This window comes from Notothenia rossii, assembly GCF_949606895.1.
Source record: "Notothenia rossii genome assembly, chromosome: 2".
NCBI lineage: Eukaryota > Metazoa > Chordata > Actinopteri > Perciformes > Nototheniidae > Notothenia > Notothenia rossii.
The window spans coordinates 89,908,232-89,926,052 of NC_136904.1; the positions used below are offsets into that span (position 1 = coordinate 89,908,232).

General features: G+C 45.6%; 4 protein-coding genes across 5 annotated transcripts in view; 1 reads left to right on the forward strand and 3 right to left on the reverse strand.

Annotated features, from left to right (window-relative positions):
• arhgef49 (Rho guanine nucleotide exchange factor 49) overlaps positions 1 to 17,821 on the forward strand; it is a 145,947-nt gene that overhangs the window by 47,597 nt on the left and 80,529 nt on the right. The window lies entirely within an intron of this gene.
• On the reverse strand, positions 1,441 to 2,194 carry LOC307029062 (gamma-crystallin M3-like; the record flags this gene model as incomplete). The annotated part of the gene is made up of 3 exons (XM_079664645.1): positions 1,441 to 1,716; positions 1,815 to 2,057; positions 2,162 to 2,194. 3 exons carry the CDS (start codon positions 2,192 to 2,194, stop codon positions 1,441 to 1,443), a joined length of 552 nt encoding a protein of 183 aa, XP_079520771.1.
• Positions 8,940 to 9,693, reverse strand: LOC307030231 (gamma-crystallin M3-like; the record flags this gene model as incomplete). Its single annotated transcript, XM_079666543.1, has 3 exons — positions 8,940 to 9,215; positions 9,314 to 9,556; positions 9,661 to 9,693. The coding sequence occupies 3 exons, from the start codon at positions 9,691 to 9,693 to the stop codon at positions 8,940 to 8,942; spliced, it is 552 nt and encodes a 183-aa protein (XP_079522669.1).
• Positions 16,404 to 17,176, reverse strand: LOC307029364 (gamma-crystallin M3-like; the record flags this gene model as incomplete). Its single annotated transcript, XM_079665293.1, has 3 exons — positions 16,404 to 16,698; positions 16,797 to 17,039; positions 17,144 to 17,176. 3 exons carry the CDS (start codon positions 17,174 to 17,176, stop codon positions 16,423 to 16,425), a joined length of 552 nt encoding a protein of 183 aa, XP_079521419.1. The 3' UTR covers positions 16,404 to 16,422.

Sequence of the window (17,821 nt, forward strand, 5' to 3'; positions counted from 1 at the left end):
TCCCCAATGCCCCCTTGATCTGATGATCAACACACAGCCCACTGCGCCACTACGCCCATCTTCACACCTCGAAGTCATCAAGGCGGTTTACAAGTACACATTACACACATAATAGTGTGTGTGGGTGGGTGAGTGGGTGGTACTGTTTTTAGTTTGTTTTTAACTGTGTAATACAGTTAATTATTCAAAATGTTAGAGTTCCTTATTTTTATACTGAAACTTGCACTACTGTTAAAAAATAAATAACAACAAACCTGGAATTATGCATTTGGGACTTTTTTTTGGTTTTTCTTCTTGTACCGAACCCGACCCTAAACCGAGGTACGTACTGAACCGTGAATTCTGTGAACCGTTACACCTACGTACAGGGGTTCACTCAATATTTGAAACCCTAAAATACTGAAGCCATACCTTGAGAAATAAAGAAGTGAATTGTAATTGAATTATGTAATTGAATCATGTAATAGTCAGAATCGTTTTTATTACAAAGTAGGTTTACACATACGAGGTATTTGCTTTGGTGTAAGCGGTGCATACAAAGACACAGAAAAAAGAATACGTAGCAAAATCAAATACAAATAGGACTGTTATTACAGCTATTTAAAAAAAGAATGGTAACACTTTTATAACAAATGTACAACATTAACATATGACAAATAATATATGCTGTATTTAAAGTAGAGAGCTGTGCTGATTTAAAAGAAGCAATATGGTGAAGAAATGTGCAACATTTTAAAAATAACAAGATGTTGTTCGCATTATGTTATGTGCATTAATGTAATGCATAATGTTTTTTTCTGCGGTGGATAAAAGTCAGTTTCAGTGGGGGTCCTGGCCTGGGCCTTGTTGATGAGACCAGTAACAGAGGGGAAGAAACTGTTCTGGTGGAGAGAGGTTTTGTTCCTGATGGGGCGCAGCCTCGTGCCAGAGTGGAGTGGGGGAAACAGTTTGCAACAGGTGAACACAATGAGACAATCAGACACAGGAGGGAAAATACAGGAAGGAAGACCAGACAATTGAGGACACAATGTCAAAAATAAAATCGTAAAATTGCAACATAAATCCAAAAATATGACAAGTTTACTTAATACAAATAATACCTTGGTTTAAAAACGTAATAATCTCTTTTTTATTTAATTACCCAAAGTTTTATCACATATCATCAACCCAGTGTATTCATTCGTTATCCAATATCAATTGTAATACATTCTCTGTTTGTTTCTTTTGTCAATCTTGCAACACATTTCTCATCAGATATAAAACATGTTAGGATCAACATTTTCATTGCTAATAGTTGCCTACTCTCAAATACATATTATATATTAGTGTAAATTAGTAATGTGTAATTTTAACAGTTGGACAATAAGCATGACAAAAGTCACATTCAAGGTTAATTTTTTATTTGGCATTTTATAAATTCAGGAAACATTCAGTGAACATTTAGCAGGAATCGGTGATACGCCTCATGCTCATGAACCTCTGGCCGCTCATGCCCATGTCTCTGAAGTTCCTGTACTCTCCAGGCCTCATGTACATCATCTTGCCTCTGAACTGGGGCTGCTCGTACATCAGCCAGTGACCGTCCATCACGTTGCAGGACTGGCACTCGTTCATGCGGTAACGGTCCATGATGTTGTCACAGTCCTCCATCATCTCGTGACTCTGACCACCGAAGTTCTCCTTCTCATAGATCTTCATCCTGAACTGGCCTCTGTGCTGCTTTCGGGAGAAGAATTATAATTTAATGATTTAATGTAAAGCGTTGTGGGGTGGTCACCCATAGTAGAATCGTACGATTACAGTTTTATACCCACCATGGGGATCATACGGCAAGACTTGATGTTCTCCCTCATTCCCATCATGCTCATGCAGTCGGAGTACTCGCCCCTCTTCATGAAGTACTGGTTTCCCATGTAGTTGTTGCGGTCGTACACCATGAAGCAGCCGCTCTCCACCCTGCAGGACTGGCACCTGCTCAGGTAGGAGGACATGTCAGAGCTGTCATTCATGCACTCATAAGAACGACCCTGGAAGTTCTTCTCCTCGTAGAAGGTGATCTGAAAGAAGGGAATTTGAATGGTTAGAAATAGATTAACAAGGTACAGAGGGTGATATTGCAAACAGTTATTTCTGCTTATCACAAAAAGACTTCTGAAAGTACCTTGCCCCTCATGTTCATGCCGGTGTTGCTCATGTTGGCTGTAGATGTGCTGTTGCTGGTGAAATGATATCTACCTGGTGTAACCCTTTCCTTTTATACCTGACTAACATAAAGAATGGGTAGCCCCTCCCCCTCAGGGAACCATCTAACTCAGCAGTTTATCATTGAAGCCAACAGAATGCAGAGGTTTGGAACATTCTTACAGGGATTGAGTACCAGAGGAGGACAACTGACTCTATGTCTCTCAATATTCTCATAAAAAGACAATAGTTTTTGCCCTTTTCTGCCAAATTTGACTTGTTTCGTGAAGTTGGACAATAGGAACACAGAGCTTTTAACAAAGAGAAGAGGAATTATGAGGGTGCTGCTAGATGGGACTGCAAAACAAAGGAAAGGTCAGTCATATATATATATTTTTTTGTGGCTTTTTCAAATCAAAATAGTCGATATCAAGCACAATGCTTCTGTTTACATTCTTCTTCTCCTAAGTTTTTCCCATAACCTCATTCACAATAACATCATGGAGGTTTTAAAAGACGGCAAGCTATGATTAGTCGGGGGTCTCTTGGCGGAGACACGGTAATAATTTATTACTATATCATTGCCTTTTTTGAAACAGCGACCATTTTAACAAAAACAAATATTGTGTACTCTGAATATAAAAGTAGACGTAGATGAGGAAACTGGAAAAAATACACAAATATACAAGTCATCAAACATATTCTGTTTGTATCAGAGTGAGTTTTTTTCGGAACATTGGGTCTTTGTAGCAATGGCTTTGTTTTAGCGATAACTTGGTCTAGAACAAAATGGCTTTCGATGTAATATGAGCTTTTCTGGGGTTTAAGATAAGATAGAACTGTATTGATCCCAATTTGGGACATTTTTGAAATGATTGTGTGTTAATAATAATCGACATTTGAAACAATGGCATGGCACCTAACTGTGAAACAACAGTTTAGTAAATGTTGAACTGAAGTTGTGTTACATCTGCTCTAAATTCAATTTTCAACTTTAAGGTGGGGTAGGTAAGTTTGAGAAACCGGCTCGAGATACACTTTTTGTTATATTCCATGGATTGCTCTTACCATCCCGATAGCAATGAATATCTGACGTGCTTCGACAAAAAACCCATATAAAACTGTCATCTGTGGAAGCCGTAGCGCTGTAAAAAGCACGACCAGCCCGGCCCGGCTAAAATAACTGGATGGCCTACCTGCCTGTCAGCCTTCTATCTGTGCACAAACTTATCTCGTGCCCTCATTGGTCATGTGCGCGTTCGTGTGTGTTGGAGGAGGGGCTCTGTAAGGAAGTGGCAGATCTTTTCCGGCTGTGTATTTTCAAATTCTACCGCAATCGAGCTGATTTCTCTAAAATGACCTACCCCACCTTTAAGTAGGGAAGTCCTGTTGTTCTTTCGACATACAAACGGAAAAGTCTCCTCGAAATTAAAAATATGAGAGGTTGATGTAATGGCCATATATTTAATTTATTCCCAACAAAAAATGTGTTCTTTCAATTAATATTAATGCTATTATTGTATTAATATAGCAATGTTGCAAAGTGCTACACGAAAGAAAATAAGATAGTATGGCAAATGTATATAAATAACTGTAATACCCATATGAGCCAGAGGCAAAATTGTGTTGAGGGTGAGTTGAAGGAATCAGGGCTAATGTAATGTTAAATTCAAAATGCTTCATTATTTGAGTTGGGAACAAAAGCACTGAACTATAATAGCTGCATTCCCCTAACATTTAACCAGAAGTCAAGAGTAATAATTAATGTCTAAAATCTTACTAAGTGACTTGAACAACCAACATAAGCTAACACTTCGATTGGCTTTAAGCTTCATAATGGGCCAACCCCAATTGCATGTCCAATCAGATTTTCTTTCAATATGATGTACAGGTGTTCACTCAAGATTTGAAACCCTTAAATACTGAAGCCATAGTAAATTGCATTTATTATACCTGAAAGTAGTGTTTTTTTGCACTAATATGTGTTTGTGCTGAAGGGACAACAGTGAATTATGTAATAGTCAGAATCAGAATCGGTTTTATTACAAAATAAGTTTACACATACAAAGAATTTGCTTTGGTATATGTGGTGCATACAAAGACACAAAAAAAAGAATACGTAGCCAAATAAAATACAAATAGGACTGTTATTACACGGATACAAGCGGCCGAGATGGGTTTTCTCCGCAGGGTGGCTGGCATCTCCCTTAGGAATAAGGTGATAAGTTCAGTCATCCGGGAGGAACTTGGAGTTGAACCGCTCCTCCTTCGCGTCAAAAGGAGCCAGTTGAGGTGGTTCGGGCACCTAGTAAGGATGCCACCTTGGCGCCTCCCTAGGGAGGTGTTCCAGGCACGTCCAGCTGGGAGGAGACCGAGGGGTAGACCTAGAACCAGGTGGAGGGATTATATCTTTTCACTGGCCTGGGAGCGTCTTGGAATCCCCCAGTCAGAGCTGGTTGATGTGGCCAGGGAAAGGAAAGTTTGGGGCTCTCTGCTGGAACTGCTACCTCCGCGACCCGACCACGGATAAGCGGGAGAAGATGGATGGATGGACTGTTACAGCTATTTAAAAAAAAAATTGAAACACTTTTATAACAAATGTACAACATTAACATATGACAAATAATATATGCTGTGTTTAAAGTAAAGAGCTGTGCTGATTTAAAAGAAGCAATATGGAGAAGAAATGTGCAACATTTTAAAAATAACAAGATGTGGTTCGCATTATGTTATGTGCATTAATGTGATGCATAATGTTTTTTCCGGGTGGATAAAAGTCAGTTTCAGTGGGGGTCCTGGGCCTTGTTGATGAGGCCATTAGCAGAGGGGAAGAAACTGTTCAGGTGGGGAGAGGTTTTGGTCCTGACGGAGTTCAGCCTCCTGCCAGAGTGGAGCTGGGGAAAGAGTTTGTGTCCAGTTCAGTCTAATACTGTCAGGGTTAGGGAAAATAGGACCCAAAGGCCGTAAAACACAAAAGGCATGTAACAAGAAGTGAGCTTTAATAAAAAGCCGATGATAAAGAAAAACAACTAAAACAGCAAATGGTGGAGCACGAAGAACAGGAACAAACTTACAACAGGTACCGGCAGGTAAAGTGGATGAGAAAGACGACGACCGAACAGGAAGCAAAAGGGAAGACAAGACTAAATACACAGAAGGTCAATCACAGGACAAGACCAAGCTGGGGAGAAAGAAACACAACAGGTGAACACAATGAGACAATCAGACACAGGAGGGAAGACCAGACACAGGGAGAACAGAATTTTAAAGTAAAACCGGAAAATTGCAACATAAATCCAAAACCATGACAAGTTTACTAAATACAAATAATACCTTGGTTTAAAAACGTAATTGTCCATCCATCCATCTTCTCCCGCTTATCCGTGGTCAGGTCGCGGAGGTAGCAGTTCCAGCAGAGAGCCCCAAACTTTCCTCTCCCTGGCCACATCAACCAGCTCTGACTGGGCAATTCCAAGGCGCTCCAAGGCCAGCGAAGAAATGTTATCCCTCCAACTGGTCCGAGGTCTACCCCTCGGTCTCCTCCCAGCTGGACGTGCCTGGAACACCTCCCTAGGGAGGCGCCCAGGTGGCATCCCAACTAGGTGCCCGAACCACCTCAACTGACTCCTTTTGACGCGAAGGAGGAGCGGTTCAACTCCGAGTCCCTCCCGGATGACCGAACTTCTCACCTTATCCCTAAGGGAGACGCCAGCCACCTTGCGGAGAAAACCCATCTCGGCCGCTTGTATCCGCGATCTCGTTCTTTCGGTCATTACCCATCCTTCATTACCATAGGTGAGGGTAGGAACGAAAATGGCCCGGTAGACAGAGAGCTTTGCCTTCTGGCTCAGATCTCTTTTCGTCACAAAGGTGCGGTAAAACGACTTCAGTACAGCTCCCGCTGCTCCGATTCTCCGGCCCATCTCACGCTCCATTGGTCCCTCACTCGAGAACAAGACACCGAGATACTTGAACTCCTTCACTTGGGGTAAGGACTCATTCCCTACTTGGAGTGGACAGTCCATCGGTTTCCTGCTGAGAACCATGGCCTCAGATTTGGAGGTGCTGATCCTCATCCCAGCTGCTTCACACTCGGTAGCGAACCAATTCAGTGAGTGCTGAAGGTCGCAGACCGATGAAGCCATTAGAACCACATCATCTGCAAAAAGCAGTGGTGCAATCCTTAGCCCACCGAACTGCAGACCCCCTCCCCCACGACTACGCCTCGAAATCCTATCCATGAATATTACAAACAGGATTGGTGACAAAGCGCAGCCCTGGCGGAGGCCAACCCTCACCCGAAATGGGTCCAACTTACTGCCGAGGACCCGGACACAGCTCTCGCTTTGGGAGTACAGAGATTGGATGGCCCTGAGTAGAGACCCCCTCACCCCATACTCCCGCAGCACCTCCCACAGTAACTCCCTGGGAACCCGGTCATACGCCTTCTCCAAATCTACAAAACACATGTAGACCGGATAAGCGTACTCCCAGGCCCCCTCCCAGGATCCTTGCGAGAGTAAAATGCTGATCCGTCATTCCACGACCAGGACGGAATCCGCATTGTTCCTCCTCAATCTGAGGTTCGACTATCGGCCGGACCCTCCTTTCGAGTACCTTAGAGTAAACTTTCCCAGGAAGGCTGAGTAGTGGGATGCCTCTGTCATTGGCACACACCCTCAGATCCCCCTTTTTGAAAAGGGGAACCACCACCCCGGTCTGCCACTCCTTCAGTACTGTTTCCGACTTCCACGCAATGTTGATGAGACGTGTCAAACATGACAGACCCTCAACACCCAGAGCCTTCAGCATTTCTGGGTTTATCTCATCCACCCCCGGGGCTTTGCCACTGTGGAGTTGTTTGACTACCTCAGTGACCTCCCCCCAGGAGATTGGTGTTGATCCCCCCGTCATCCTCCAGCTCTGCCTCTACCATAGAGGGCGGAGTTGTTGGGTTCAGGAGTTCCTCAAAGTGTTCCTTCCAACGCCCTAATACTCCATCAGTTGAGGTCAACAGCGTCCCATCCTTACTGTACACAGCTTGGATGGTTCCCTGCTTTCCACCTCCTGAGGTGTCGGACAGTTTTCCAGAACAACTTCGATGCCGCCCGAAAGTCCTTCTCCGAACTTCTCCCACACCCGCTGCTTTGCCTCGGCCATGGCTGAGGCTGCTGCCCTTCGGGCCTGTCGGTATCTTGTAACTACCTCAGGACTCCCCCGGGATAACATATCCCGGAAGGCCTCCTTCTTCAGTCGGACGGCTTCCCTGAACACCAGTGTCCACCAGGAGGTTCGAGGGTTACCGCCCCTTGATGCATCTAAGACCACAGCTCCCCACCGCGGCTTCGGCAATAGAGGCTTTGAACACCGCCCACTCTGGTTCAATGTCCCCAGCCTCCACAGGAATGCCTGAACATGTCCACCCCTCTCTTTACCCAAGTGTCCAAAACATACGGCCTCAGGTCAGATGATACGATAACAAAATCGATCATGGACCTACTGCCTAGGGTGCTCTGGTACCACGTACACGTATGAGCATCTTTATATTCGAACGTGGTGTTTGTTATGGCCAATCCATGACTAGCAGAGAAGTCCAGTAACAAACCACCACTCCGGTTCAGATCAGGGGGGCCGTTCCTCCCAATCACGCCCCTCCAAGTCTCCCCATCATTGCCCACATGTGTGTTGAAGTCTCCCAGCAAGACAAAGGAGTCCCCTTCAGGAGCCCCATACAGGACTCTTTTCAGGGTCTCCAAGAAGGCCGAATACTCTGAACTGCTGCTTGGTGCATAAGCACACACAACAGTCAGTTTTCCCCCCATAACCCGCAGCCATAGGGAGGCAACCCTCTCATCCACTGGGGTAAACTCCAACAAAACGGCACCCAACCGGGGACTTGTGAGTATCCCCTCACCCGCCCGGCGCCTCACACCTTGGGCAACTCCGGAGAAGAATAGAGTCCAACCCCTATCCAGAAGTAAGGTTCCAGAGCCGGCGCTGTGCGTAGAGGTGAGACCCACTAGCTCCGGCTCCTTCCCCCCGAGAGAAGTGACGTTCTACGTCCCCAAAGCCAGCTTCTGCCGTCCGGGTCAGGTCCGTCGGGACCCTCTGCTTTCACTGCCACCCTTCTGGCAGCGCACCCGACCCCATCGCTGTTTCCCGTAGGTGGTGGGCCCGCGGGACGGAGAAGCGGAGGTGTTGCCCGGCCACCAGATGCTCGCCGGCGAGTACTCTTTCTGGGCCTGGCTCCAGAAGGGGACCCCGGGCTTCCTCCGGGCCTGGTATCCTCACTTTTATGTCGTCTTTCATGAGGTCTTTGAAACAATCTTAGTCTGGCCCCTTGCCTGGGACCAATTTGTCACGGGAGACCCTACCAGGAACACAAGGATACAGACAACACAGCCCCCAGGTTCATCGGGGCACAAAAACTTCTCCACCATGATAAGGTGCTGGTTCTTCAGAGAGGAAAACACATATCATCCACACAGTGTATTCATCCGTCATCCAATATCAATTGTAATACATTCTCTGTTTGTTTTTGTTGTCAATCTTGCAACACATTTCTCATCAGATATAAAACATGTTAGGATCAACATTTTCATTGCTAATAGTAGCCTACTCTCAAATAAATCTTATACAATTAATTTCAATGAATCATGTGTGATTGTAACAGTTGGACAATAAGCATGACAAAAGTCACATTCAAGGTACATTTTTTATTTGGTATTTTATAAATTCAGGAAACATTCAGTGAACATTTAGCAGGAATCGGTGATACGCCTCATGCTCATGAACCTCTGGCCGCTCATGCCCATGTCTCTGAAGTTCCTGTACTCTCCGGGCCTCATGTACATCATCTTGCCTCTGAACTGGGGCTGCTCGTACATCAGCCAGTGACCGTCCATCACGTTGCAGGACTGGCACTCGTTCATGCGGTAACGGTCCATGATGTTGTCACAGTCCTCCATCATCTCGTGACTCTGACCACCGAAGTTCTCGTTCTCATAGATCTTCATCCTGAACTGGCCTCTATGCTGCTTTCGGGAGAATAATTATAAGTCAATGATTTAATGTAAAGCGTTGTGGGGTGGTCACCCATAGTAGAATCGTACGATTACAGTTTTATACCCACCATGGGGATCATACGGCAAGACTTGATGTTCTCCCTCATTCCCATCATGCTCATGCAGTCGGAGTACTCGCCCCTCTTCATGAAGTACTGGTTTCCCATGTAGTTGTTGCGGTCGTACACCATGAAGCAGCCGCTCTCCACCCTGCAGGACTGGCACCTGCTCAGGTAGGAGGACATGTCAGAGCTGTCATTCATGCACTCATAAGAACGACCCTGGAAGTTCTTCTCCTCGTAGAAGGTGATCTGAAAGAAGGGAATTTGAATGGTTAGAAATAGATTAGCAAGGTACAGAGGGTGATATTGTAAACAGTTATTTCTGCTTATCACAAAAAGGCTTCTGAAAGTACCTTGCCCCTCATGTTCATGCCGGTGTTGCTCATGTTGGCTGTAGATGTGCTGTTGCTGGTGAACTGATATCTACCTGGTGTAACCCTTTCCTTTTATACCTGACTAACGTAAAGAATGGGTAGCCCCTCCCCCTAAGGGAACCATCTAACTCAGCAGTTTACCATTGAAGCCAACAGAATGCAGAGGTTTGGAACATTCTTACAGGGATTGAGTACCAGAGGAGGACAACTGACTCTATGTCTCTCAACATTCTCATAAAAAGACAATAGTTTTTTGCCCTTTTCTGCCAAATTTGACTTGTTTCGTGAAGTTGGACAATAGGAACACAGAGCTTTTAACAAAGAGAAGAGGAATTATGAGGGTGCTGCTAGGTGGGACTGCAAAACAAAGGAAAGGTCAGTCATATATATTTTTTTTTTGTGGCTTTTTCAAATCAAAATAGTCTATCAAGCACAATGCTTCTGTTTACATTCTTCTTCTCCTAAGTGTTTCCGATAACCTCATTCACAATAACATCATTCAACAGTTTTAAAAGACGGCAAGCTATGATTAGTCGTGGGTCTCTTGGCGGAGACACGGTAATCATTTATTACTATATCATTGCCTTTTTTGAAACAGCGACCATTTCAACAAAAACAAATATTGTGTACTCTGAATATAAAAGTAGACGTAGATGATGAAACTGGAAAAAATATACAAGTCATAAAACATATTCTATTTGTATCAGAGTGAGTTTTTTTCAGAACAATGGGTCTTTGTAGCAATGGCTTTGTTTTAGCGATAACTTGGTCTAGAACAAAATGGCTTTCGATGCAATATGATATTTTCTGTGGTTTAAGATAAGATTGAACTGTATTGATCCCAATTTGGGACATTTTTGAAATGATTGTGGGTTAATAATAATCGACATTTGAAACAATGCCATGGCACCTAACTGTGAAACAACAGTTTAGTAAATGTTGAACTGAAGTTGTGTTACATCTGCTCTAAATTCAAGTTTCAACTTTAAGGTGGGGTAGGTAAGTTTAAGGAACCGGCTCGAGATACACTTTTTGTTATATTTCATGGAATGCTCTTAACATCCCGATAGCAATGAATATCTGAAGTGCTTCGACAAAAAACCCATATAAAACTGTCATCTGTGGAAGCCGTAGCACTGCAAAAAGCACGACCAATCATTTTCGCCGGCCCGGCTAAAATAACTGGATGCCCTACCTGCCTGTCAGCCTTCTATCTGTGCACAAACTTATCTCGTGCCCTCATTGGTCATGTGCGCGTTCGTGTGTGTTGGAGGAGGGGCTCTGTAAGGAAGTCTGAAGGAAGGGGCAGATTTTTTCCGGCGGGGAATTTTCTAATTCTAGAGCAATCGAGCTGATTTCTCCAAAATTACCTACCCCACCTTTAAGTAGGGAAGTCCTGTTGTTCTTTCGACATACGAACAGAAAAGTCTCCTCGATATTAAAAATATGAGAGTTTGATGTAATGGCCATATATTTAATTTATTCCCAACAAAAAATGTGTTCTTTCAATTAATATTAATGCTATTATTGTATACACATGAAAGAAAATAAGATAGTATGGCAAATGTATATAAATAACTGTAATACCCATATGAGCCAGAGGCAAAATTGTGTTGAGGGCGAGTTGAAGGTATCAGGGCTAATGTAATGTTAAATTCAAAATGCTTCATTATTTGAGTTGGGAACAAAAGCACTGAACTATAATAGCTGCATTCCCCTAACATTTAACCAGAAGTCAAGAGTAATAATTAATGCCTAAAATCTTACTAAGTGACTTGAACAACCAACATAAGATAACACTTCGATTGGCTTTAAGCTTCATAATGGGCCAACCACAATTGCATGTCCAATCAGATTTTCTTTCAATATGATGTACAGGTGTTCACTCAAGATTTGAAACCCTTAAATACTGAAACCATAGTAAATTGCATTTATTACAACTGAAAGTAGTGGTTTTTTTTGCACTAATATGTGTTTGTGCTGAAGGGACAACAGTGAATTATGTAATAGTCAGAATCGGTTTTATTACAAAATAAGTTTACACATACAAAGAATTTGCTTTGGTATATGTGGTGCATACAAAGACACAAAAAAAAGAATACGTAGCCAAATAAAATACAAATAGGACTGTTATTACACGGATACAAGCGGCCGAGATGGGTTTTCTCTGCAGGGTGGCTGGCATCTCCCTTAGGAATAATGTGTTAAGTTCAGTCATCCGGGAGGAACTTGGAGTTGAACCGCTCCTCCTTTGCGTCAAAAGGAGCCAGTTGAGGTGGTTCGGGCACCTAGTAAGGATGCCACCTGGGCGCCTCCCTAGGGAGATGTTCCAGGCACGTCCAGCTGGGAGGAGACCGAGGGGTAGACCTAGGACCAGGTGGAGGGATTATATCTCTTCGCTGGCTGGGAGCGTCTTGGAATCCCCCAGTCAGAGCTGGTTGATGTGGCCAGGGAAAGGAAAGTTTGGGGCTCTCTGCTGGAACTGCTACCTCCGCGACCCGACCACGGATAAGCGGGAGAAGATGGATGGATGGACTGTTACAGCTATTTAAAAAAATAATTTAAACACTTTTATAACAAATGTACAACATTAACATATGACAAATAATATATGCTGAGTTTAAAGTAGAGAGCTGTGCCGATTTAAAAGAAGCAATATGAAGAAGAAATGTGCAACATTTTAAAAATAACAAGATGTTGTTCGCATTATGTTATGTGCATTAATGTGATGCATAATGTTTTTTCCGGGGTGGATAAAAGTCAGTTTCAGTGGGGGTCCTGGGCCTTGTTGATGAGGCCAGTAGCAGAGGGGAAGAAACTGTTCAGGTGGGGAGAGGTTTTGGTCCTGACGGAGTTCAGCCTCCTGCCAGAGTGGAGCTGGGGAAAGAGTTTGTGTCCAGTTCAGTCTAATACTGTCAGGGTTAGGGAAAATAGGACCCAAATGCCGTAAAACACAAAAGGCATGTAACAAGAAGTGAGCTTTAATAAAAAGCCGATGATAAAGAAAAACAACTAAAACAGCAAATCGTGGAGCACGATGAACAGGAACAAACTTACAACAGGTACCGGCAGGTAACGTGGATGAGAAAGACGACGACCGAACAGGAAACAAAAGGGAAGACAAGACTAAATACACAGAAGGTCAATCACAGGACAAGACCAAGCTGGGGAGGCAGAAACACAACAGGTGAACACAATGAGACAATCAGACACAGGAGGGAAGACCAGACACAGGGAGAAGAGAATTTCAAAGTAAAACCGGAAAGTTGCAACATAAATCCAAAACCTTGACAAGTTTAATAAATACAAATAATACCTTGGTTTAAAAACGTAATTGTCCATCCATCCATCTTCTCCCGCTTATCCGTGGTCGGGTCGCGGAGGTAGCAGTTCCAGCAGAGAGCCCCAAACTTTCCTCTCCCTGGCCACATCAACCAGCTCTGACTGGGCGATCCCAAGGCGCTCCCAGGCCAGCGTAGAAATATAATCCCTCCAACTGGCCCTAGGTCTACCCCTCGGTCTCCTCCCAGCTGGACGTGCCTGGAACACCTCCCTAGGGAGGCGCCCATGTGGCATCCTAACTAGGTGCCCAAACCACCTCAACTGACTCCTTTTGACGCGAAGGAGGAGCGGTTCAACTCCGAGTCCCTCCCGGATGACTGAACTTCTCACCTTATCCCTAAGGGAGACGCCAGCCACCCTGCGGAGAAAACCCATCTCGGCCGCTTGTATCCGCGATCTCGTTCTTTCGGTCATTACCCATCCTTCATTACCATAGGTGAGGGTAGGAACGAAAATGGCCCGGTAGACAGAGAGCTTTGCCTTCTGGCTCAGATCTCTTTTCGTCACAACGGTGCGGTAAAGCGACTGCAGTACCGCTCCCGCTGCTCCGATTCTCCGGCCCATCTCACGCTCCATTGGTCCCTCACTCGAGAACAAGACCCAGAGATACTTGAACTCCTTCACTTGGGGTAAGGACTCATTCCCTACTTGGAATGGACAGTCCAATGGTTTCCTGCTGAGAACCATGGCCTCAGATTTGGAGGTGCTGATCCTCATCCCAGCTGCTTCACACTCGGTAGCGAACCAATTCAGTGAGGGCTGAAGGTCGCAGACCGATGAAGCCATTAGAACCATATCATCTGCAAAAAGCAGTAGTGTAATCCTTAGCCCACCGAACTGCAGACCCCCTCCCCCACGACTACACCTCAAAATCCTATCCATGAATATTACAAACAGGATTGGTGACAAAGCGCAGCCCTGGCGGAGGCCAACCCTCACCGGAAATGGGTCCGACTTACTGCCGAGGACCCGGACACAGCTCTCACTTTGGGAGTACAGAGATTGGATGGCCCTGAGTAGAGACCCCCTCACCCCATACTCCTGCAGCACTTCCCACAGTAACTCCCTGGGAACCCGGTCATACGCCTTCTCCAAATCTACAAAACACATGTAGACTGGATGAGCGTACTCCCAGGCCCCCTCCCAGGATCCTTTCGAGAGTAAAATGCTGATCCGTTGTTCCACGACCAGGACAGAATCCGCATTGTTCCTCCTCAATCTGAGGTTCGACTATCGGCCGGACCCTCCTTTCGAGTACCTTAGAGTAAACTTTCCCGGGAAGGCTGAGTAGTGTGATGCCTCTGTCATTGGCACACACCCTCAGATCCCCCTTTTTGAAAAGGGGAACCACCACCCCGGTCTGCCACTCCTTCAGTACTGTTTCCGACTTCCACGCAATGTTGATGAGACGTGTCAACCATGACAGTCCCTCAACACCCAGAGCCTTCAGCATTTCTGGGCGGATCTCATCCACCCTCTGGGCTTTGCCACTGTGGAGTTGTTTGACTACCTCAGTGACCTCCCCCCGGGAGATTGGTGTTGATCCCCCCGTCATCCTCCAGCTCTGCCTCTACCATAAAGGGCGGAGTTGTTGGGTTCAGGAGTTCCTCAAAGAATTCCTTCCAACGCCCTAATACCCTATCAGTTGAGGTCAACAGCGTCCCATCCTTACTGTACACAGCTTGGATGGTTCCCTGCTTCCCACCTCCTGAGGTGTCGGACAGTTCTCCAGAACAACTTCGATGCCGCCCGAAAGTCCTCCTCCGAACTTCTCCCACACCCGCTGCTTTGCCTCGGCCACGGCTGAGGCTGCTGCCCTTCGGGCCTGTTGGTATCTTGTAACTGCCTCGGGACCCCCCCGGGATAGCATATCCCGGAAGGCCTCCTTCTTCAGTCGGACGGCTTCCCTGAACACCAGTGTCCACCAGGAGGTTTGAGGGTTACCGCCCCTTTAGGCATCTAAGACCAAAGCTCCCCACCGCGGCTTCGGCAATAGAGGCTTTGAACACCGCCCACTCTGGTTCAATGTCCCCAGCCTCCACAGGAATGCCTGAACAATTCCACCCCTCTCTTTACCCGAGTGTCCAAAACATACGGCCTCAGGTCTGATGATACGATAACAAAATCGATCATGGACCTTCTGCCTAGGGTGCTCTGGTACCACGTACATGTATGAGCATCTTTATAATCGAACGTGGTGTTTGTTATGGCCAATCCATGACTAGCACAGAAGTCCAGTAACAAACCACAACTCCGGTTCAGATCAGGGGGGCCGTTCCTCCCAATCAAGCCCCTCCAAGTGTCTCCATCATTGCCCACATGTGTGTTGAAGTCTCCCAGCAAGACAAAGGAGTCCCCTTCAGGAGCCCCATACAGGACTCTTTTCAGGGTCTCCAAGAAGGCCGAATACTCTGAACTGCTGCTTGGTGCATAAGCACACACAACAGTCAGTTTTCCCCCCATAACCCGCAGGCGTATGGAGGCAACCCTCTCATCCACTGGGGTAAACTCCAACAAAACGGCACCCAACCGGGGACTTGTGAGTATCCCCTCAACCGCCCGGCGCCTCACACCTTGGGCAACTCCGGAGAAGAATAGAGTCCGACCCCTATCCAGAGGTAAGGTTCCAGAGCCGGCGCTGTGCATAGAGGTGAGACCCACTAGCTCCGGCTCCTTCCCCCCCAGAGAAGTGACGTTCCACGTCCCCAAAGCCAGTTTCTGCCGCCCGGGTCAGGTCCGTCGGGACCCTCTGCTTTCACTGCCACCCTTCTGGCAACGCACCCGACCCCATCGCTGTTTCCCGTAGGTGGTGGGCCCGCGGGACGGAGAAGCGGAGGTGTTGCCCGGCCACCAGACGCTCGCCGGCGAGTCCTCTTTCTGGGCCTGACTCCAGAAGGGGACCCCGGGCTTCCTCCGGGCCTGGTATCCTCACTTTTGTGTCATCTTTCATGAGGTCTTTGAACCAATCTTAGTCTGGCCCCTTGCCTGGGAGCAATTTGTCACGGGAGACCCTACCAGGAACACAAGGATACAGACAACACAGCCCCCAGGTTCATCGGGGCACAAAAACTTCTCCACCACGATAAGGTGCTGGTTCTTCAGAGAGGAAAACACATATCATCCACACAGTGTATTCATCCGTCATCCAATATCAATTGTAATACATTCTCTGTTTGTTTTTGTTGTCAATCTTGCAACACATTTCTCATCAGATATAAAACATGTTAGGATCAACATTTTCATTGCTAATAGCAGCCTACTCTCAAATAAATCTTATACAATTAATTTCAATTAGTAATGTGTGATTTTAACAGTTGGACAATAAGCATGACAAAAGTCACATTCAAGGTTAATTTTTTATTTGGCACTTTATAAAGTCAGGAAACATTCAGTGAACATTTAGCAGGAATCGGTGATACGCCTCATGCTCATGAACCTCTGGCCGCTCATGCCCATGTCTCTGAAGTTCCTGTACTCTCCGGGCCTCATGTACATCATCTTGCCTCTGAACTGGGGCTGCTCGTACATCAGCCAGTGACCGTCCATCACGTTGCAGGACTGGCACTCGTTCATGCGGTAACGATCCATGGTGTTGTCACAGTCCTCCATCATCTCGTGACTCTGACCACCGAAGTTCTCCTTCTCATAGATCTTCATCCTGAACTGGCCTCTGTGCTGCTTTCGGGAGAATAATTATAAGTTAATGATTTAATGTAAAGAGTTGTGGGGTGGTCACCCATAGTAGAATCGTACGATTACAGTTTTATACCCACCATGGGGATCATACGGCAAGACTTGATGTTCTCCCTCATTCCCATCATGCTCATGCAGTCGGAGTACTCGCCCCTCTTCATGAAGTACTGGTTTCCCATGTAGTTGTTGCGGTCATACACCATGAAGCAGCCGCTCTCCACCCTGCAGGACTGGCACCTGCTCAGGTAGGAGGACATGTCAGAGCTGTCATTCATGCACTCATAAGAACGACCCTGGAAGTTCTTCTCCTCGTAGAAAGTGATCTGAAAGAAGGGAATTTTAATGGTTAAAATTAAATTAGCTATGAACAAACTTTGATTTTGCAAACAGTAATTCCTGATTATTACAAAAAGACTTCTAAAAGTACCTTGCCCCTCATGTTCATGCCGGTGTTGCTCATGTTGGCTGTAGATGTGCTGTTGCTGATGAACTGATATCCTACCTGGTCAACCCTTGTCTTTTATACCTGTTCAACGTAAACAATTAGTGACTCCTCCCCCTCAGAGAACCCCTATTCAGCAACTTACCATTGAAGCCAGCAGAATGCAGAGAATGAGTTCATTTTTCAGGGACCTGGTATTTTGTAGTAGAGGACAACAGACGCTTCACAATGACCTGACAAAAAGACTAGCATGTTCTTTGCATTTTTCCCAAGTATGACACACTGCTTTGTACAAACTGATTGTTCATTCACATTTACATTATTGTTCTCCTGACAGTTAACAAAGCAAAGGCTCCCTCAACTAAAAGCAATGATTGGATTTCAGTCTATTGCAGAGAGAAGCTGGAAAACACACACTTGTGATACTTACATGTTTGGTTCAGAAGGATAACCTCCACATATTAACACCACCTTAATGATTGTCAACCATTTGTTGGAGATAAATGTTCAAACTGGAGCCACAAACCACCACGAGACAAGAGTTGCAATTTCTTTGCTTTATTTATCGGGGTATTCAGTTGTTGAGATGTTAGCTATTGCCAATGAGGACAAGGGGGCATGCATGGTCAATTGGCTGTAATGGAATATCTCTGAGATGGTGAA